The 22,320-nt window shown below is 44.0% G+C and overlaps 1 protein-coding gene across 2 annotated transcripts in view; it reads left to right on the top strand.

The window, feature by feature from the left end:
- The window catches only part of DUSP22 (dual specificity phosphatase 22), a 61,791-nt gene extending 44,860 nt beyond the window's left edge, over positions 1-16,931 (top strand). Inside the window, exons 4-8 of one of the 2 annotated variants that reach the window (XR_004625414.1) lie at positions 997-1,046; positions 11,019-11,093; positions 14,015-14,186; positions 14,661-16,223; positions 16,510-16,931. Coding sequence is in view for 1 of the 2 variants with exons in the window: in XM_034660431.1 (XP_034516322.1) it covers positions 997-1,046; positions 11,019-11,093; positions 14,015-14,186; positions 14,661-14,733; positions 16,510-16,556 (417 nt within the window). In the remaining variant the exon portion in view is untranslated. The remainder of the gene's footprint in view (positions 1-996; positions 1,047-11,018; positions 11,094-14,014; positions 14,187-14,660; positions 16,224-16,509) is intronic. The other variant, XM_034660431.1, reaches the window with a different exon arrangement.
- Positions 16,932-22,320: the final 5,389 nt, after the last annotated feature.

Genomic DNA, 22,320 nt, shown 5'->3' with positions numbered 1-22,320 from the left:
AAAAATGGTTCATCTAAGTCCTCACAGAACCATATTCTTTTGCAAAGGTTGCTGAGATTTCTAGATTTTGTATTTTTACATGACATTGAAGACCTTTGGAACTATACTTTAAATCCCTCTGAAGAAGAAATAACCAGGCTTTAAGAAAAGATTTAATTAATTAATTTGAGAGAGGTAGAGAGAGCATGAGCAGGGGGAGGGGTAGGGAGACAAGTAGACTCCCTGCTGAGCAGGGAGCCCAACGCGGGGCTCAATCTGAGGACCCTGAGACCATGACCTGAGAAGTCAGACACTTAACTGACTAGGCCACCCAGGTGCCCCGAAATAACCAGGTTTTTAATAAAACTTAAATTTAGCATGAGTTTTTATAGCATGAATTTACACAGACTTTTTAATAGACTTTTATGGAGACCTGTATGAAGTTCATTTTTTTTTCAAATTGGGCCATTCTTTTAAAAAAAAAAATGTAACAGCTTGGTACACAAACTTTTACTCTTTTGAAAAGCAAGCAAAGTAAATCAAAGTATTTTGAATGTGTAATTGTAGTTTTCCAATTACTAAAATTTGATATAGAAAACTCTGTAATAAAACATTATAATTTTTAGTCATCATGTTAAGGATTTTACTAACAGTGCTTCCTTTTTGGCCACTCAGGATCTTAAATGAGATGGATTTTTAAAACTGTTGAATATGTAAACAAGCATCTGAAATGATAGTTTTGAAACTTGTTGATACTTACTGGAAAACACTCAATTATTTCACTTTTTTGATAAATCTACAAGCTGTTTGCAAGCCAGAGCATGAATATTTGTATGCATGGTCACGGAAATAACCAGGAACCTTAATTAAAGAGTTTTTCCCTGGTTCCTTGGCAACAAAAGATGAGTGAAAAACTTCTCCTTTTTACTTTTTATTTTTTGACCTGAGTAAATAGTTCCTTTAAGTAGTTTTCTCCACTAAGTATCATCTTTTTATTTTATTTTTATTATTCTACAGGGGGTTAAATACCTGTGCATTCCAGCAGCGGATTCACCATCTCAGAACCTGTAAGTTGGTTTATTCCTATATTTTTTGGAGATATTAAAAATGATAAAGGACAGTAAAGTCAAATAAGTAAAGGGCCCTGAAGTCATCAGAGCCATGGGACTCTTGATGCCAAGCATAGAGGTCTGTGCTGCCAAGTTAGGCAGAATTGTAGCTGGAGGCACACTTTTTTTTGCCAGTCCTTCACTTATACAACACTGACTGATGGGATATCTACAAGAAGAGCCTCATTTTTAAAAAAGATACCTCAAACCAAACTTTAAGCATGTTTATCCTCTCTCTAGAAGGAAAGACTTAAAGAAGCTGATGGGTTTTGTCTAAGACATCACTGTCCAATAGAAATAGAATATGAACCACAAATGTAAGCCATGCAAGTAATTTTAAATTTTCTAGGAGCCAAATTAAAAAGAGTAAAAAAGGAAGAGGTGACAATAATTTTAGTAATGTTTTATTTAACCCAGTATATCCAAAATACTGTCATTTCAACATGTGCCTAATATAAAACAAAATTGAGTTTTTTTTTTTAACATCCTTTTTTTTTCATACTACGTCTTCAAAGTCTGGTTGCTTTTTTATACTTAAAGCAGTTTGGACCAGTTTCCTTTTAAGTGCTCAGCAGCTGCACGTGGCTAGTGGTCACGAAATGAGAGGGCATACTTCTAAAACCTGTTTGAGTTGAATGAATAGGTCTTTTTGGCTCAGGAAAGTTCAGTCCTCTGTTTCCTCACAGCTGAATACATCATTAATATCCTTATAAAGAGAAATTCATAATTGTTATCCTTTCCAGAGCACAACAATTGTATGGAGGCCCATGGGGTTAGGCTTCGGCAGAATGGGGGCAGGGCTTTGGAGACCCACAGCAGTCACGGCTTTAACATTCACACTGTTTGGTGTCCAGAAGTGACCTAGAAAGACCATGATATGAAGTAAAGTTTTACTGAAGTGTGGATTTGAACCTTGCAGGCTGAGAGGCTGGAGCAGAAATAAAGTACTGAGCCACTCAGTGCATCCAGTAGACACCAGCCGCTGCTTCTCAGACTGGCCTTGTGCTTACGTTGCATGTCACACACAGCAACCCTGCTAGAATTATACGTTACTGCGTTTTATTAGGAAAGTTGTAAGCTATGGTGGTGTTTGTGAATTTGGGAGTCTGCAGACCTATCAGGATTCATCCTTCATGATTCTTAAGCTCTATTGCCTACAAATCCTCCATATTGGAATTACATATCACATAATCTTAAATTTAGTATCCCAGTTGTCCAGCATCTCTAAAAGCTATCGAATACTGGAACATCAGCTGATCTCAATTTTTTCATTTCCGGAGAGCAGTGAAATCAGAGATTATGCAATATTTTGAGAGATCTATCTGTTTGAAAAGAAATGGGGCTAGAGTCATATGGATTGATGTGGGGAAGGATGTTGAAGGGGGTGGCGTAGGATAGGGGACAGGTGGTATAGAGTTAGACCAGGAAAGGTAGATTGGAAGCAGGGACAGATATGTTTTATGCAAGGCCTGTTTTCACACTAACTCTGTATTTCACAGAAAAAGTCAATCTTTAAGATTGAGGATCTTTCCTCCGAAAGACTTTACTGGGATCACTAGGAAAACAGTATTAGCCTGGTCTAGGAGGAGAAGAAGCACCAGAGAACTTCCTTGGTTACTAGTCGTGTCAAGAAACAGAAGTGGTTGGAAGGGCATGGTGTATACGGAAGGAAGTGAGCCACTGCCTTTCTCTGGAGACCACAGCAATCTTCTGCCCATGTTTTGGTGGCTATTTTTAGAATGGTTGCTTTGCTCTTATCTCAAACTGAGATTCTAACATACTGTTGAACTTGTCAATACCTGATTGGCAATGACTCTTTGGAGGAATCAGGTTGCAACACATTCTGGGCATTTGTTGTCAGAGAAGGTGGCCACCTGTACTTGATTGCCCCAGGACTTTTCAGCTTTGCAAGGAACCAAGCACTGTGCTTGATTTCCAGGACAATGACTGACTTACCCAATGAAGATTGAGCATTGAGCAGCCCTGCACTATATAAGCAAGTAAGCAGTAGACCTTGTGGTTAGATATCTTAAGATTAGTTGCACCCACCTTGGGCAAGTCATTTAAGCCCATCTGAGCTTCAGTTCCCTCATTTGAAAAATGCCTGCCTTCAGGAGTTTTGAAGATCAGATCACATATATGAAAGTGTTCTCTATGAACTCTAAGCAGTTTTGAAAATAAGAGTATACTTTTACTCTCTTCAAGGTGTGTTAATATATCTTGAGAGTTACAAAAGAAGCTAAATGAAATAAGTTTTGGTGCTCAGGAGCCCACTTTGGTGGAAGATTTGGAAGATTTCCTTACATGGAAAGGCCAGAGTGACAGAAAATGTTTCTCCGAGTTGCAGTGTCTCATGGGTCAGTTCAGAAATTCTGGCAAAATGACCCCACACAAGGTCACCTTGGGTCCAGAGGACTAGCCTGTAAGATTTTAATTTGTTCTCTCCCATCCCAAATATGTGCAGAGGTCTTGTTAAGATGTGTGATTTTCCTTTTTAGCCCTTTCCTCCCATCTTGGTGAAAGTGTAGGGTAGGGTTCCAGCAGGTGGTGGTTATAGCACCCAAGTGTGAGGCTAATGACAGGGAACTTGAGCAGAATGTGCCGCTGCTGCTGTTTTGAGGGAAGTCCTACAGCAGTACCACCTTGTTTCAGTTGGAAAATAAAGTCAAGACCATAACTCATTGAAAGGCAGAAAAGCTGGCCCTCTCCTGGGGCGTTATGTTCATAAGCACTCCTGTGATTCTTTGGGGGGAACCGTTAGTTTTAATCCATTAGCAATAGCAAATCTTATGCATAAGTAAGGATTTGGGCACATCGATGTCCATGATTTTATAAATATTTCTTGCTCTAGTGGAGTGACGTGGAAATTGTGGAGTTAAGTTTGGAATATGAGTATACGGTCTATGTTGAGAGGCAGCCTATAAAATAGCTTGAGTTTCTCTTTACCTGTTACAGATGTTTTACTGGAAGCATCACCTGCCTTTTAACAGTGAGCATGCTTTCATGATATAATTGGACTGTTAACTATTGGCAAGTGGAACACTTGATTCTGTTTATATGACCCATCTCACTTCAGGTAGCCTGTGGTTATTACTCAGCAAATATTAGGAGCATACAGGCTGACAGTGAACCTTCACTTTCTGTACTATCAACCAATGTAGGTGGTCAGGAGACAAATACTCTTAATGCTCTGGTTAACAAAAGCAAGAGAAGTCATGTCTGTCACTTGGAAAGTATGCCCTGGGTAACTCAGACAAATAGAACTAGTAATTCTTGAGTCCAACCACTTTTGATTACGATGGCTGAGAATTCTTATATCTAATGACAAAATAAATTCTAGAAAACTGTATCCCTGTTTTAAACTTACAGAGTTTTATCTCCTCCAGTCCCGTCCATGTTGCAGCAAATGTTGAGAAATGCTAGATAATGCTAAGCGAAATAAGTCAAGCAGAGAAAGACAATTATCATATGGTTTCACTCATTTATGGAACATAAGAAGTAGGAAGATAGGTAGGAGAAGAAAGGGAAGAAGAAAGGGGAGGTAAACAGAAGGGGGAATGAACCGTGAGAGACTATAGACTCTGGGAAACAAACTGAGGGCTTCAGAGGGGAGGGGGGTGGGGGACTGGGATAGGCCGGTGATGGGTATTAAGGAGGGCACGTATTGCATGGTACACTGGGTGTTATACACAAGTAATGAATCATGGAACTTTACATCAAAAACTAGGGGTGTACTGTATGGTGACTAACATAATATAATAAAAAATTATTATAAAAAAATAAACTTACAGAGTTTTAAAATTATTTCCAACTTTGGATATAATTTAAGTTTTATATCCTAAATCTCTCCCCACAAATCCTTATACCAACAGGAATTCTTCTTGCCAATTATGCTTAGTAAGAGGTGTGTGACCTTTTGAAGCTAACTGCTTTCACTTGGCATACAGTGCTGTAAACTGCCCAGAAAGGTCAATTTTCTGTCTTGGCTTTAATCCTCACAAACTCCCCCTCTGATCTTCCAGGAACTCAAAATGCAGAAACCTGCTTGAGATAACATTAGCACATTAAAATTTTAGCTCGGTTCTCCCAACCACCTTGCCTTTCAAAGTCAGGAAATGTGAAAGTTCAAGTTCTCAGAGTCATAATAACCCCACAGACCCAGGCTGGTGTGTTTTGCGTGATTCGTCACAATTAGAGGCATCCTAGAGTTTATATCGAATGCATATGTGACACGTTCTCTGGCCGATGTGGAGTGGGCTAGTGAATTCAGGCTTTTAGAAATACTTGTTTTGCTTTCTCTTTGTACTTTCTTACGCAAGTCATTTTAACCTCATTTCTCTCATCTGGAAAATACCTATCTCACACAGTTTTTGTAGTATTAGGTTAGATAAGTGAAAGTGTTTTTTATGAACTATAAGCATTTCCAAAAATAAGATTATATTTGATGTCTCTCCACATAAGGAGTATTCATGTATGTTGAGAGTGAATTACTGGATGTATGGTAGCTCATTTATTCATTCTTATTTTAATATTTATTAAATTGGTATTTTGTATTTTGTCATTGTTAAGGGAATAATTACTTTTTTTTAAAAAAATCTTCTTCTGTCAAGTCCAGGAGGGTTTGATCTATGCTGTGGAGTTGGTAACGTTGCATCATTACAATAGAGCCTTTGTGACATTCAGTGGTTTGAGTATCGAGCAGGTCTCTAAATTTCTTGAGGTTTTTGTGGGGAGAAGAGGTATTAGCAATACAGTAAGCTTATATTTAAAGTATCAGTAAAACCTCCTTGCCTTATTCCACATCCTGATCTTTTCGTGTATGTTTTCTTTAGTTTAGCTGATGTCTTCTGTACATCCATCTCTCTCTTTCTCTCATTTACAATTTTCTTTGTTTTAATTATTAAAAAGCAGTTTTGCAAGATCAAAATGATATGGGCCCTTGGAGTGCTGTGGTCCCATTTCCAGGCAGATGCATCCTTACTTGAGCATTCGTGTGCACGCACACACGTGCTCACCCGTGACTCCTGAGGACTTTGCAGCCCATAGAAATGAGAAATACTCAGAAAAGGTATATTGAGTTTTTCATAAGACTTCACTTATTGAACTTAACTATTTTTTAGGCTTAAACTATGTTCTCCTTGTTTTTCTAGTGTTCAACTATTCTTTGCGAAATGAAGTTATAGTAGGTGGTAAAGAGGGTTTTGTTTTTAAAATGACTTTTGTGGCAAAATGAAAAGCATGATACACACATGTGTGTTTTAATTCCCCCAATTAAAAAAATGTTTAAGTGCAGGAAATATAAAATTTGGGAAATTACTGATATAAATATGAGTAGTTATATGTGTTCAGTGCTGTGCACTGTTAGAACAGCTCTGCCAGTGGACTGCTGGAGAATGTTCCTTCCTGCTTGCTTCTGGGTGGGGTGAGAGCTTCACAGTGTTCCAGCTGAGGGGGCCCACACAGAGCCTGGGGAGCCTGTGCCAATTCTGCCCCAGGAGAAACAGCTTTCTGATCTGAGCCCATCTTCCAGAGCCCAGGCTCACTCACTCAGATAGAACATTCCACCCACGTGCTTTTTGCCTTTTTGCTTTTTTTCCCCCCCTTTGAGCATTCCTTTTTCAGGAGGGAAAAATCTAAGAGTGCTTGCCTTTCCTGTTTTTTTTTCCTCCTTTGCTTTCATATACAGCATACATGCACACACATGTATATATACGTGGGAAGGAGAAATGTCCTGGGTCTCGTGGCTTTTGCTGTCAGTACAGGCTGGTCTGATACTGCTGGCTTTGGAGTAAGCCCAGCTACCATTCAGGGTACGTGGCCAGATCCCTTGGGCTACTGCTCAGATAAGCAGAGTCCTCAGCAGAAAAGGGCTGCCTCCGGTCCCACAGTGGGGATCACAGCCTCCAAATCCCGCAGTCTTGGAATAAGAACTAGTTGTTCAGCCTCAAGAATGAGCATCTTGTGGTGTAGTTTTGCTGGATCCCATCTACCGGCCTTTTTGTGCACTCTCTAAAGGTCAGGGACGCGTGGCTCGTCCTGTCTCTTGGCCTCCAGACAGAGAGAGGGAGGAGGCTCTCCAAGGAGGACAGCCAGCACAGACCGAGGAAGGGGGGCGGTGGCAGCTGCGGGGTTGTTTGCTGAGCCCCCATGGACGGGTCTCCTCTGAAGCGCCCCTCTGCCCGACCCAAGGTGTTCTCTTCAGATTGTTGGCGGCAGCGAGCTCTGTGGGGCAGGTGTGTGACGCATGTAAGTGGATGAGCCCCGCCGACTTTCCTCCAACAGAACTTGCTCCACATGTCTTTGTATGGACGTGAAGGGACAAAATGAAGAGCAAGAATAGGGAACCTGTGTTCATGGAAACGGCGTGTGGTGGGATGGTTCTTAAGACGTGTGCTTCTGCTTTGCATCGGAGAATTGGGCAACGAGAGCCGGAGATGCGGGTATTTCCTGCTGTGGAGGAGGGAGTTTAAGGACCAGCGCTAGAGTTTATGTCATCAGCTTCCCTGGAAATAACCCCCACTCCCTGCAACACACCAAAGCCGTAGTAAATGCGCCTGCCTCCTGACTTTACTTGGAAAAAGCATTTCTAGGAACGTCTGCTTGGTGTGGCCTCATGCCCAACTTTGTTTATGAGTCAAGTTTTGTGGTGAGGCTTGGAGCCTCCCCTCAGTGGCATCATTTGCACTCCTGGGCTGGACTATGAGCTGTCCTCTCACAGATGCCTGCCCCGGGGTTCCACGGCCCTTGCCCCAACATGGTGGTGGACAGGAGCCATTGGTGGGTTTGTCCTAGACTTAAGGTTGGTGCAGTTAGAACTGAAAGAGGAAAGGGGTGGCAGGGAGCAAGGGGTGGCAGGGACATCGTCATGACTTCCGTGGCCCCTCAGCTCTTTCACACACTCTCTCTGGGCTCTGGCAGGTCTGCATGTTGCCCTGCTGAGCCCATTCCCACCCCACTCTCTTATTCTAAGATGCAAGACTGACTTTTGAACCCAGGTACGCCCGACACTATTTAAGACCAGGTTTCATAGTGCATGTGGTTTGGTGCCAGATAGAAGTAGTCGTCCCCACTCTCGGCTTCGGTAAAGGGATTCATTTGTTGTCATTTTGCAAGATCTTGGTGAGCTCCACGGTACTGACCGTGTTCCCCTAAAACATCAAGTCCTGCCTACTTAGAGGGGCACTGTTAACTTTCATGTCACTCGGGCCTTTGCAGTGTGTTCTGGGGCGGTCTGTGGCTTGTTCACTATTCAAGGAGCTGTCATTCATTTCTAGATTTGTTTTTCCTCTTCTGGTTGCTGTGTTCTTCCCTGCCCATCTTGGCTCAGATGCAGCTCTGCTCGACTACAAAGAGACCCATAAAGGACAGGCATGAGTGTGGGCTGCAGGTGTAGAGAGGATTCTCAGAACTTTCGGATGCCCCAGTGTGGCTGACCTAGTGGATAAGCATGTGTACCCTGTAGCCGCTGCTAGATTGCAGTCAGGGATGAGCTCGAGCTGCAGACAGCCTGTCCTGGTCCTGGGAGCTACAGTCAGGTCCACCCTACCCTCTGGCATGTCCGCCTTGTGCAGTGGCCAGCAGAGGAGGAGAGCTGCACTGCATAAACCATGAAGCAGATGGCAGATGGGCAGCCTGCAGCCACTCCTAGGCCAGAAGAGTTGGCTCCTTGTTTTTAGTTTCTTTTATTTTTTATTCATTTATTTTTGAGTAGGCTCCACACCTGGGGTGTGGAACCCAATGTGGGGGTGAACTGACGACGCTGAGATCAAGAGTTAGAGGCTTAACCAACTGGGCCACTCAGGTGCCACTTGGCTCAGTGTTTTTAAAACTGTTGAATTGGGTGCTGTTATCAGGTAGATTGTATTTGGCTAACGTAGCAGAGTGTCTGATTGATGATGTTTTAAGTTACAGAGAAATTTACTTAAAGCCTTGACTAAGAGACCTGGTGGTGGGTACTCCCGGGCCTGGGCGTCAGTTCCCTGAGGTCCCCCTTTGCATCCTGCCAGGGGCATATCACCTGTGATTACAGGGCAGCTGATGCAGCTATAAGCATGATGCTTGCTTCCAGTTTCCTAGCAGGAAACCTGGGGCAGAGATAGATAACTTTCCTTTCATTAGGAAGGGAAAACTTTTCCAGAAATCCCCACCCCACCACCTTTTCTTTACTCCTCCATGGCTGGAATCAGAGGGAAGGGGGACTATTCTGTCCCAAACAAAATCCGTGCAACTCAAGATGTCTGCCACAGTTTCAATACTTTAAAATCAGAAGCCTTCACTGCAGACTGTTTTTGCTTGAGAGACTGGAAGCTCCAACAGCATGGAGCCTTCTCTCCTGCGTCCGGCGGGCCAGGCTTCTGCCAGTCACATCACAGCGCCCCCATCCCTTCACCCCTCTGTGTGCTCGGCTTCACTGCCTGGCTTCCATGGGCTTCTGCCTTACAATCCTTTCTGAGATCTCTTTCAGCACTGACACTTCAGATTTCAGGAATTACAGCAGGAATCTTTTCTTGCCTGCTTTATACCAAGCCAGTGTTTGTGAGTATAGTTGCAATGCCCGGAGTCATTTTATAAGTTTATGGCTGCGAGCATTTGTGCCTGGGAAAGTTAGCAAAAGCATGTCTTGCAATGTTTTGGTAGTTACAGATTTTAGGTAAGAGTCTGGAGTCCTTGGACTCGATCCCTAGGACTTTTCATCATGCCTTGTGGTTGGTTGTGGGATATGTATATGTATGCATGCACATTTATAGTTTCCTGTATCGTCTCTCCATCTTAATCTCGTTCGGCACCTGTGCTTACGTTGCTAAGTTTCTTTTGTATTTAATACTTGGCTAAGTTTGTTATGCCATACCTGAATTTCTCCTTATTACTTTCACTTGGCCTGTCATCCTTCATGAAACGATAGACCTAGCTTGTGTGGTTGGAAACTACATCTCATTCTTCCCTGAACCTCCTGCAGCTTTGCAGAGTTCCGGCAAATAGTGCTCAGTTGGTGTTTAAAGAGGACGAATTTATTCCATGGGCAGCTTTAGGTGTTTTGCTTCTCTGTAAGTCAAACAAAGGTAGACGACCTCAAAATGCATGTACTCTGTAGGTCCCCTTGGAGTATTTGTGGTTAACCCACCAGCCAGTCCAGGACATGCTCTAAATGATGCTGGTGCATACACGCAGGAGAAAGGTGCTAAAAAAGCTAAGGGTCAGAAGAAGTAAGGATCAGGGTTTCATTGTCATAAAGGACTTCAGAGTTTGCGAAGCATATTGGCATATATCACCTCGTTCCGCCCTGTAAGACATTATTTCCACTTTATAAGTGAAGTTAAGGGAAACTAAGTGACTCTCCCAGGGTCACACAGCCAGTCAGTGACTGAGCAGAGATTGAAGCTGTATTTTCCCTTTCCCCACAGCTCTCTGATGACCTGCTGACAGGATGTACCGAAGTTAAGGGAGACCAATATGAGAGAGTATTATTAGGCTTTTGAGATCATCAAAAGTCAACCACCTCTTGGCATTGGGGAGCCTGAATGATATGGGTGCCTTCTTCCCCTGACTGGCTCTGAACGTGCACAGCTGGTGTGTCGAACATCAGTGTGGGGTCACTAGCATGCTCCCAAACATTCAGGGGCCCCAACTGACCCCTGGACTAGGCAGAAACCACCCCCCACACACATACCAGTCAGTGGCAACTCTGTGTTTCAGGGATTCCTTGCAGAGAAATTCTGAAAATCCCAGAAGATGGGCAGCCTTCCCCAGGCCTCCGCGTTGTGTGTGACAGCGTCTAAAGCTGAGGCAGCTCCAGCCCCAGACGGTGTGACCATGGTTTTGAAGCTGTGGGACTCTGAGACCTTTTCAAGAAACCTCAGGCGGATTTTTCTTTTCATCATATGTTGAGTAAAGTAGAGAGATGTCACTTCTCTCTTTTTTCTCCCCCCACAGGACAAGACATTTCAAAGAAAGTATTAAGTTCATTCACGAGTGCCGACTCAGGGGTGAGGGCTGTCTGGTACACTGGTATGTATGTGTCTGCCTAATCATAGCTTAGTCTTGCTGCTCAGCCTGATTTCTCTCAAGGATTTTCCTGTGTGTGATTAATTATTTCATCTCCTAATAGTTCTGTCTGCCCTCTGAATCTTGAATACATACCCCATCTGACCCCTGCCACGTGTTACTCATCGTTTGTTTTTGATGAACGAGGACCCTATGATTTTTCTTTTTTTTATTTTCACTTAGGATTTTCATTTTCACAGTTAGGATTTCTGTAGGGACTGTCAAGCTACTGGACCACAGGAACCCCTTTTCTAGCCCATGCCTCTTATTTCCTTGGAACAGCCTCCTGTGCACAGTACGGATTTTATGGGCTCTTCCCTGAAACCTCAGTGCCCTTTCAAAACACCGTTTCTTTTTGGAAAGGTCTGATCATGTATGTGGGCGTTTAGCACTGCGTTGGTCTAACACCAGAATGACCATTTCTTCTCCATTTACAGATGCAGGCTTTTATGTACGTTTCACTTAGTACTTTGCTTTGAAAAGATCCGAATAGACTCTTAGAGTTAAACAATTTATATACAGCTCTCCACCTGCATTCAGCTATACTTTGTGTGGATATGAATACATATACATGAGTACATACCCACTGCAAAAAAAGCTGTTCTAATACACATAACCCAAGGACAAAGCACATAAAGTTCTTAGCACTGTACCTGGCACATGGTAAGCTCTCAGTGGATGGTAGCTCTCATATTTTATTTTTTAAAAAATTTTTGTTTTATTTTTAAGTGAAATATAGTTGGCATTAGTTTCAGGTGCATAATATAGTGATTTGACAATTATATACATTATGAAATACTCATTACCACTAGTACACATACTCATTACATAACTAATATGTCAAGGGAACCAACAGCCAACATTCTGGAGCCAGAACTCTGCTGTCCATTAAAGTGCAGGCCGAGCATGTTCCCTCTCTTTATTGAATAAGACTCCATATTGAATATTACTCAGCCACAAAAAAAAAAAAAAAAGATCTTGCCATTTATAGCAACACGGATAGATTGAGAGGTATTATCCTAAGTGAAATACAGATAAATCATAGAAAGCAAATACCATATGATTTCACTTATATATGGAATCTAAAAAACAAAACACACAAAAAAACAAACAAAAAACCCCAAAAGGCAGAACCAGACCTCTAAGTACAGAGAGCAAACCGTGGTTGCCAGAGGGGAGTATGAGGATAGGCAAAATGGATGAAAGGGAGTGGGAGATGTAGACTTCCAGTTATGGAATGAGTAAGTCCTGGCAATAAAAGGCACAGTAAAGGGAATACAGTCAATCGTATAGTAGCGTAGTGTGCTGACAGACGACCGCTACACTGACGGTGAGCACAGCATAACGTAAAACTTGTAGAATCACTACGTTGTACACCTGAAATTAATGTCACATTATATGTCAACTATACTCAGATTTTTTTTAAAAAGACAATATCATGTTGTGAAATACGTTAAAAAAAAAAAAGCTTAACAATCTTTTGAGTCTCCCCAAAGAAGTTGCTGTTTCAGTGAAAGCTCTTTGGAAATGTAAAGTGATGTCTCCTGGGCTGTGTTGCTGCCTAAGTTGGTGATAATCCTGTCATGACAGAGGAGATCCAGTGCATGACATCCAGAAGAGCCATTCATGAAAACTAATCTGTTCTAAGGGCCGGTAACCCATATTAGGAGAGCAGGGACAGTAGTTTGATTGTTTTAGAAAAAAATGATGCTTGGTAATTTTATGCAGTTCTTGAAATTGTGTGATTTACTTTTTTTTTTTTTTTTTACTTTTAAAAAGAATAGGACATGTAACAAATTATAGATTTTTTAATGTTCATCTACATTTGCTTTAAAGAACTTTGGGGGGGTGCTGTTGGAGCCATATAAGGGGAGTTCTATAATCCTGTGCCTGGGCTTCTGTGGCTCCTGGTGAATTAGAATCTCCAGGTTTACAGCCAAAGATGGTGTATTTTTTAAAAGCTCTCTCAGTATTTCTGATAGAAAAGCCTAAGGAAGAGCCACTACTTGAGAATGGCTGATTATTATTATTATTATTATTATTATTATTATTATTATCATTTGAATGTGTGTAGCCCTGATATTCTAGGAATTTGTATTTCATACAGTTATATCAGTCTGAAGATAGGCCTTTCTAAAAATGAGAAATTTGCTAAACTTCCCCATCTTAAACCGTTGCTAGAACACTCTAAATCTGACGCAGCATAGCCTTCTGTGACCACCTTGATTTGCATATGCATTTAAAATTGGTCCCCTTACTCAGCCTGCTAGATATAATTAACCGTTATTGACCCCCACATCCCAGAGCATGTGGAATGCACCCTCTCTTGTGCTCTGCTCGGTTATTTCAGGAACACAAAGTGTTTCATAAGAGCTTCTGTATTTAGTGGGCTTTCTGTTAGAGATCTAGCCTTCATTTATCTAAGAAAACCAGACTGAAAAAAAAAAAACCCCAAAACGTGAGGCCTTCTAAACTGCTGTGAGTTGTGCATAGATTTATTGCATAGATCCCAGACCCTTCTAGTTCCCTTGATTTGCTTTAGTTAGTTATTTTTTCTGTCCAAGGAAATGGGGACTATCTGAAGAAGGGCTCAGGAGCATAGAGAATCATAAAACTGATGTCCAAAGCCACAGCCAATAGAAAATCTGTTAAAAAAAAAAAAAAGAGACTAACACAGATACTGATGCCTGAGATTCTGGTGCAATAAAGTAGGGAGAAGCTCCTGTGTTTCTGAGTTATTTCATACTGGCTTGCTGTCCACTCATAATCCACGGCAGGAAGACTTTCTAAAATGAGATCCACAGAATCCCCTGCTCTCAGTGAATCAGGAGATAGACTCATGGACTGAAACCCCTTGCCCCTGTGGGTTCTTTTGGCCCTTGCAGCCTGGCTGGCGTCTCCAGGAGTGTGACTCTGGTGATCGCATACATCATGACCGTCACCGACTTTGGCTGGGAGGATGCCCTGCACACTGTGCGTGCAGGGAGGTCTTGTGCCAACCCCAACCTGGGCTTCCAGAGACAGCTCCAGGAGTTTGAGAAACATGAAGTTCACCAGGTAACCGTGCTCCGGGGACTTTGGTGATATGAGCAGCAGCTTCTGGGAAGATGCCTCAGTCTTTCTGTACACACCTAGAATCATGGAGGTTGGAGTTTGAAAAGGCCCTCAGAGGACAAGAATGCCCCACTTGCATCCCAGTTAAAGTCATCACTGGTCCCTTGTTCACCAGCTGCAGCTGCAGGACATTATCTTTTACCATCTTCAGACCCCATAGTACCTTCTGTTTATTTCCCTCTGGGCCAAGTGCCATTTTCTTGGTTTGGCTTGCTTTCATGTCCTCAGGCTAAAACCTGGAAGAAGCAGTTATTTCTCTTGCTTGACACTGGCGGGCCAACCACAGACCTATGATTGCTCAATACCCATTTATTCCTTGTTTATATGTGGCAAAATATGTACCATTAAGTAACAGGTACAATCTATGTAGATGCAGGTGTGTGTGTGACATTGTGGTTTTGTTTTCAACTTCTCCAGTACCGGCAGTGGCTGAAGGAAGAATATGGAGAGAGCCCTTTGCGGGATGTGGAAGAAGCCAAAAGCATTCTGGGTAAATATAAAGAGCAAGGGCGTGTGGAGTCCCAGCCTGGTGCAAGGCGGTGGAGCAGCTTTCAGACCCTGCCTCCTCTGGCCTACAGCAACTATACGACGGAGACCTAGTAACTGAGTGATCTGGTGCCTGCCTTTCCATCCCTTGTCTTCGGTGCATTTCTGCCGGTGCCCTGGTGTGCTGGCTGCCCCATGGAGGACGGGCAAGGGGGGGTGGCAGAGATGGATCCAGGCTCCTTCTCCATGAATCCACCAGCCCTGCCCGAGGCCCCTTCATCCTGCCCACTCCTGCCCTGCCTGAGCTTGGGGAGTCTGCTTGGCTGCCCCACACCGACTCACGCGTGCGCCCGAGTGAAGGCGAGTGTGCATGTGTGCCCGTGTGTGCAGATGTGTGAACTCTAAATGTTCACGTTGCTGGAACAGTCGCAGAACCCATGCTGCCAGGCTTGGTGTCACCACCTTTCCTTTTGTCCACGACTCCACATGGAAATCATTTGAAGTTAACATCTTAAAAGCTGCTCAGCCTAACGCAGCCTGTGGCTGAGAGCAGACAGAGCCCAGAATGGTCATGGTGAGGGCGGCAGGAGGCCAGACTCCCTCCTCAGAGTAGTTCCAGGGGCCCTGAAAGGTGTGCGGGGGTGTGCTCTGAGCATTGCCTCCACCTTAATGAAAGTGCCCCAGGCTGCGGTCCTACCACCTCAAGTCAAGACCCCCTTCTCAGCCCATCATGTCCCTGAGTTCTCGGTGTGTGTTCTCAGTGGCACTGACTGTATTTCAGTTCCATAGGGAGCACAACCACCTCCGCCCAAGCTCTTGCCCAGAGCTCCCTTCCTTCCTCCTCCTGTTCGGCTTCACTTACTCTCAACCTCTTGTTCTCTTGCTGTCGTAACTCCGCAAGGGCCTCTTTGCAATGTCTGCATGCATCTTCAGGAACTGGGGAGAAAGAGCATTTATTAGGCACTATAGCAAGTTTGCATTTAAAAATACATTTTAAAATGCCTGCGCACTTATTAAGCACCTTTGTGTATGCTATGGATGTGATATTTGATCTCAGCTACCTCATTAAATGTTTTTTGAAAAGGTATTTTCGTTATTGTAATCAGCTCGTAGTTGAAAATGTTTGGTCATGATTGCTTTTGAAGCCAAAGGGCAAAAGCATCCAGTATCATTGAGCTATCTAAAATGTCTGTTTTGAGCTCCAGTAATGCTTTCTGTTGGGTAAAATTCCACGGTTGGGCCAAGCCCAGCAGGCCTGGAGAGCGTCTGCCGCCTGCAGTGTGGGACAGCACGATCCTGGAATTCTGTGAGCAATTTCGTGGTCCAGTCTTTTATACCAGCTCACATTGTTTAAGTACACAAAGCCACAAGAATGAAAAAGTATACTTGGCCTCTCCCTAAAAAGATGTTGCAGCCCAGTTTCTCCAAATTCCACCAAGAGCAGAGCCCCGAAAGAAGACCAGCTTTCCCACGCATATAAAGTGTATATCGCAGGTGAGCCGCTTTGGGGACCGGGAAACTCTACATACCCACACAGATAAACCCCAGGAAAGGGAAGCATGGCCATGGAATTTTCTACCTACAGCTGGAACAATTTTTCTATAAAGCACATTTTTTTCTTGAACCAAAAAGAAATGTAAATATGTTCACAGAAAAGGTATTTAGGATATCAGCTGAAATGCTTCAATATGTGTGTACATTTTTGAACATCTGAATACATTCCTGTAGGTCTTGAAATGTTGTTTTAATTTTTGTTGCCAGTAATGTTCTTTCTCCACAGCCACTGCAGGAATTCTGAAGTACTGGGCCTTTCTCAGAAGACTGTAATATACCTGAAGTTTCTGAAATATTGCAAAGTCACAGAGTTCAGGCTGCTGCTGCCAAAAAGAAAAGGAGCCTAGAGTTTATTTTGAAGTATCCAGAAGTGATTTGTAAACTTGTTTTTCCTTTTAAACTGAATACATGTGTAATGATGTTATATGTTGAGAACTAAGGATGTTCTTCGGCAAGAGAAAATATTTTTGCCTTAATTCCATTGCTACAGTAATTTCTTTAACCTTAGCGTTAGGGTTTCTAAAGCAGTCTCAAAAGCCCTGCTGCCCTGTTTTGGTAACTGTTTAGTAATCATGATTGCTTCTCATGAGAATTGTGCTGTTTAAACTCTGCTCGTGTGTTCTTAAATTCCCCAGCTTGGGAAATATCTCTTGGTGTGTGCTCTGTGCATGGTTTGTGTTCTCCGTGGTGGACTTTACCAAAAACTGCACATTTTTGTTAACAAAGGGCAACCGAGCATTTAACTTCATGTGCAATGCACTCTTCCTTAGCTGAGGCGTGGATGTCATATGTGTTTCTGCCTGTGAGTGTCGTGAAGCAGGATCAGAGCCTGGTTTAATTGCAGAGGCTGCTGTTTCCTCCAGAAGGTAGTACGGAGGGCGCTTAGGAAAAGCGAGTTAATTTCACCATGAGAGAAAAATTGATCCTCCACGTGAACAGAAAGAAATCCAGAAATTGGACTTGCAGTTCTCTTGCACACGTGTGACCTCTGGAATTGCCGCATTTACCACAAGGGTGTGCAGCCGGGGGGCTCCATGAACCTTTGCTGCACATTGTGGAATGCAGTTTCTCTGCTTTCATATTCAGCTTCAAAACACAGACTGGCTTGAAGAGCAATTTAAGTCAGTTTCCTAAATTTTCCTTGTCTAAATCCAGGGGAGGAAGAAGGAGATTTAACTTTTCACTCCAAGGGTACTTTGGGCTTGAACTAAGGGCAGGTAGATAGAGGAGCTAATATATGGGCCCTTTAACTGTAGGTGGCAGGCTTCACCTATGTTCTGAGTTTCTGCTTCTGATGCCTGGAAGCTCCTGTCGAGGGCTCAGGGAAGGGGCTGGAATGAAGAGGACTCTTTGTCCTGGCAGCAGCCTCTGCCGGGTGTGGGATGATCTGGACTGATGAGTTTCAGTCATTAAAATTCTTGTTCTGACTCAGCAGGCCTGCTTGGATGGAGCGCAGGTCCCAGTTGTAGGAAGCTCTGGGTGCTCTTGTGTGCCAGCCCTGAAAGGCCTGAGATGTCTCCACTTCCCACTTGTGAGGATGTGCCAGAGTCGTGGCCCCGAGACACAGCACAGAGCTTCAGGAAGACCTCTGTGCTGTGTGTAGGACATGAGACAGCAGAATTAGGAAAATAGGTTTTCTGGTGATGGCCCCAGTCCTGTAGAGTCACTCATCCCTCACAGCCTGACATCCTTTCCTGTCCCCCTCTTCTGCTATAGGACCAGATCTGGCACCAACAATTATCCCCTGTCTGGTGTTCTGTGGGTTACAAACGATCACTGCAAAGCTTTGCAAACTCACAGAGGGTATTATTTCATTCATCCGAGGCTCAAAGAGGCCAAAAAATACACCAAAGACTGAAAATGTTAGCTCTGCTTTGCCTGAATTCTGATCTTTTGACCCTAAATCAGTGGGTAAGGTGAGAGGGAGGAGCTGAGCTGCACCTGTGCTTTGAACTTAGAAGTTTGTAAGGCTCTAATGAGGGCCAAGGGAGAACCAGCACCCCTGCAGCAAAGCTGTATGGCTGCTGAAGCCAGAACCTCTATTCGGTTGCCCCCCCTTTCTCCCTGGGGAGTTTGTTTAGGGCCCCATCAGTGGAGTTGGCAGTTAGGAAAATTGGCAGTTACAGAGTGGGTCATAAGGACTAGTATAGGTGCTCTTGATGTTACATATGGGGGAGGGGAAGAGAAACACCATTCCACTTTTGGGGTGAGGAAGGCAGTGTTCAGAGAAAGCATCTTGGACAAAGTGATACCTAATTTGAGACTTTAAGCTCAAGTGCTGGAATTAGCTGGGCATAGTGGGAGGAAGGGGAGTCCAGGCAGAGGCCCAGCGTGTGTGTTAACTCGGTGGCATGAAGCAGCACAGGGCACTCGGGTGACCCCAAGTCACTGCGTGACTAGAGCAAGAACCAAGGGTTGGGCAGTGACGGTAAGTGGTGCCGACAAAGCTGTACACACGAGCAAGGGCCCAGTCAGCCAGGTTGATACCTGTATGGTGCCATAACTTAGTACCTGTATGGTGCCCTATCTTAGTATACAGGAACTGGGTTACTTCTTCTTTTTTTTAATAAAGATTTTATTTATTTATTTGACAGAGACAGCGAGAGAGGGAACACAAGCAAGGGGAGTGGGAGAGGGAGAAGCAGGCTTCCCGCCAAGCAGGGAGCCAGATGCGGGGCTCCATCCCAGGACCCTGGGATCATGACCTGAGCCGAAGGCAGACGCTTAACGGCTGAGCCACCCAGGCGCCCGTAACTGGTTTACTTCTTATACTAGCCCTCGGAGCCAATCAAGCTCAGAAGTTGGTGCCCTGCCAGCTTCCCACAGGGCTGATTCCTGAGCTTGGAGCCTCATAAGAAGCATGCATGCCATTATGCGGATGTAATGAAGAGGGGTGGGGGCTTGCTGAACTTGCTAGGGCAAGCAGGTACCATGGTTGGTTAGTGTGTAGGTGGAGAATGGAGGGTCCGCACTGGAGGCCAGTCGGGGGCAGCTCTGACTTACATTCATCCACGTGATTAAAGATGATGCCCTGAACAGGGTCATGGTGATGGAGATGAAGAGGGGCCAAGGAGGCAAATAAATTTGGGCTTGAGGGAGGTTGGGAAGGGAGAAGCAAATGCTCTTGGTACTGGATTGAATGTGGGGGACTATGGGTTTTCTGGCCTTGACACTTGGGAATCTTGCTTCCAACACAATGGTTCTTTGTGTCAACATTCTCCTTTCTGTGACGGTGGTGTGTGGGCTCTGAAATGTCAAGGTTAGATTTAAGGGGACTGCCAGACTTAGGGCCTCCAAGGGCAATCATCCCAGCTTTGCAGATTAGGTTTAACCTTGTACCCAGGACAGACTCCCAGGAGCTAGACTCATGACAGTGTGGAATTCAGATGTCCAATTTTGTAATTTATTGTGAAAGATAAAAAGTAGCTTTATGAATTTTTTTTAAAAGATTTTATTTATTTGACAGAGATAGAGATAGCCAGAGAGAGAGGGAACACAAGCAGGGGGAGTGGGAGAGGAAGAAGCAGGCTCATAGCGGAGGAGCCTGATGTGGGGCTCGATCCCATAACACCGGGATCACGCCCTGAGCCGAAGGCAGACACTTAACCGCTGTGCCACCCAGGCGCCCCAGCTTTATGAATTTTATGCATTAGGCTATCTCTCTTTCATTATCAGGATTTTGGAGGAAGCCAGATGAGTCATTAGGCATTGTCCTGTGACATGGACATGGAGCCAGGAGCCTTGGCAGGGGGCATGGTATTATTCTGGTCAGGTATACCCCATAATCAGATTGCTGTTCCCATAACATACTTCAGTGGTGTTTCTACCAGGCTCCTGCTTTGCTCCCTGCAGTCACCTTTCCAGGGTGTAGCAGACCATTCTGCTTATGTACTTACTCCGCCTAAGGTGATCTTTGACTTAAATCACATTTTTTAGAGGACCTTCATTAACCTTGGGTATCCTCATGTGTCTTCAATAGCATTTATGCTTTTCTGTGGGGGGTGGGTTCCCACTGGTGCCTTTTTTTCTTATTTATTGGGTGCTTGTTCTTTCTAGTTTCTGTCTCAGCTGGGAATCCCACTTCCAACTTCTGGGGCTGTTTCGTGTTACTCATGCATAGAGACAACTTGTAAAATCCGGTGATTTGTGTGCGTGTGTGTGTGTGTGTGTGTGTGTGTGTGTGTGTGTGCGCGTGCCCATAACCTGTGTCTTATGTTTTTTAGTTTTGTTATAGAAAAATCCTTAGCTTTTAGGGGAGTCACGTGTGCAACATCAAGGGTACCTTGAGCTTGGGTGTCTTAGATGGCAGGTACCTGAGGCAACCAGGGCAATGTCAGAGCCCATGTTGCACAACCAGAGCTAGTCACGAAGGGCTCCTCTGCACACCAGTATCTAGTCATAAAAATAGGGAACCCACTAAAAATCAAAACCCTGTGATCCCACACTAGATGACTCCTCCCATCCTGACCCTAAGTTATTAATAATTTTATTAAGAATGTGCTTTCAACATGCTTATATTTATATATGTACTTAACAAGAAATCACCAAGACTTCAGAGGGAAGTTCTTCTTCCCTTTCCTTTTTATTGCCCAGAGAAAGGGAGAAACTGAGAAGAAGGAAAAAAAAAAAAAGCTGCCTCTGACTTGTCACCAGAGGCTTGAGCATGTCAGTCATTCCCTTCTTAGGATTTAGTAGGGTCTCCTTAGGCCTTGGGCTCATCGAGACTGTCATGGACTTGGATGCATGTAATGTACTGGCCACATTTCATCATGCAGAGAGATCTTGACACTTTGCTCTTGTTTTCCTTTCCCCGCTATAGATCTTGAGACCTGTCACTGCAGTCACAGGACATAATTAGTTCAGCCAGTACCAAAATTAGTAATCAAAATTAGTATCTATTTTGCAGCTAAGGCTTAACCACCTAATAAGCATCTGACTAAAGGTTGCAAGTGCTGTGCCTGTGTCCCTTTCCATCGGGGGAGAGAATTGCCAGCACGTATTTGAACATCTGCAAGTTTAGGTTTATTTTGGCTCTGGATATCTATGCAAACTTTTGATCAAGAGTTAGTAATTTGCAGTTAATTTTCCTGAAGTTTCTAGTTCAGTTATTAGAGTCTGGTGTCAAAAGAGTTATTTTAGCAGGTGACTGAAATTACTAGGCAGTTCAACATTCTGAGTGTCATGTTGACTATTTAGAGGTGGGGCTAGGAGATGTATGGATGGGATTGTACCTGAGCACATCCTTTATTCAAAGTCCTGCTTAAGAAAACTAGGTAGGAGCCAGGGGTCAAAAAATAAAACTTCAATTTTTGTGGGGCTAACAATCCCTTCTAGGAATAATGTAGTTTTTGGAAACAGTGCTCATCACACCATTTGCCTATTTGTCTAACTTGACCCAAGGAGGCCTCATTAGAGTGGCCTTTCCACTTAGCTTCTCAGTCCTCCGGGACACACATCAGTGACAAGCAAATATATGAATGGAACATTGCCATCAACATGGTGTTGGTTGCTCTCTCCCCTTCAAGTCTGTTCATCATCAAGTGCTTTGTCCTCAGCCTCTTGTGCCCTTCACCAGAAGTGGCCAAACCAGCACAAACAGGAACCATACTTTCTGGTGAGCAGGTTTGCCTTTTGTTGGTTGGCTGTGGGTTTCCCCAAGGCACTGATAGGGAGCCTTTTTGGAAAATAAAAATCAAAAGCCTCTACATGTGCACTGAAGAAATGTCACCTTCTGCTTTGCAAAGGGTGTGCCCTTCAAGGCAAGAGACCCAAGTGGCACTGAGCTTCCTCAGAATGGGAGTCCCTAGTGAAGCTTGTCATGTGCCAGGGGTCAGATGTTTGGATTCTCCTTGGTTTGTGTTAAGCCACAATGATGTGGTGATAGAGAGAAAGGCAAGAATGGGTGAAAGGAGAGGACCATTTCTTGACTGTTTGCAGAAGCCTTCACGAATCTCCCCAAATCAGGAGCATCCCAGAGGTGTACTGCAGATGCGGGCCAAGACCCATTTCATGCCTTGAAATTCACTGTCCCACAGCG

Source organism: Ailuropoda melanoleuca, chromosome 5, assembly GCF_002007445.2.
Source record: "Ailuropoda melanoleuca isolate Jingjing chromosome 5, ASM200744v2, whole genome shotgun sequence".
Lineage (NCBI taxonomy): Eukaryota > Metazoa > Chordata > Mammalia > Carnivora > Ursidae > Ailuropoda > Ailuropoda melanoleuca.
This window is presented reverse-complemented; position numbering and strand designations above follow the sequence as displayed.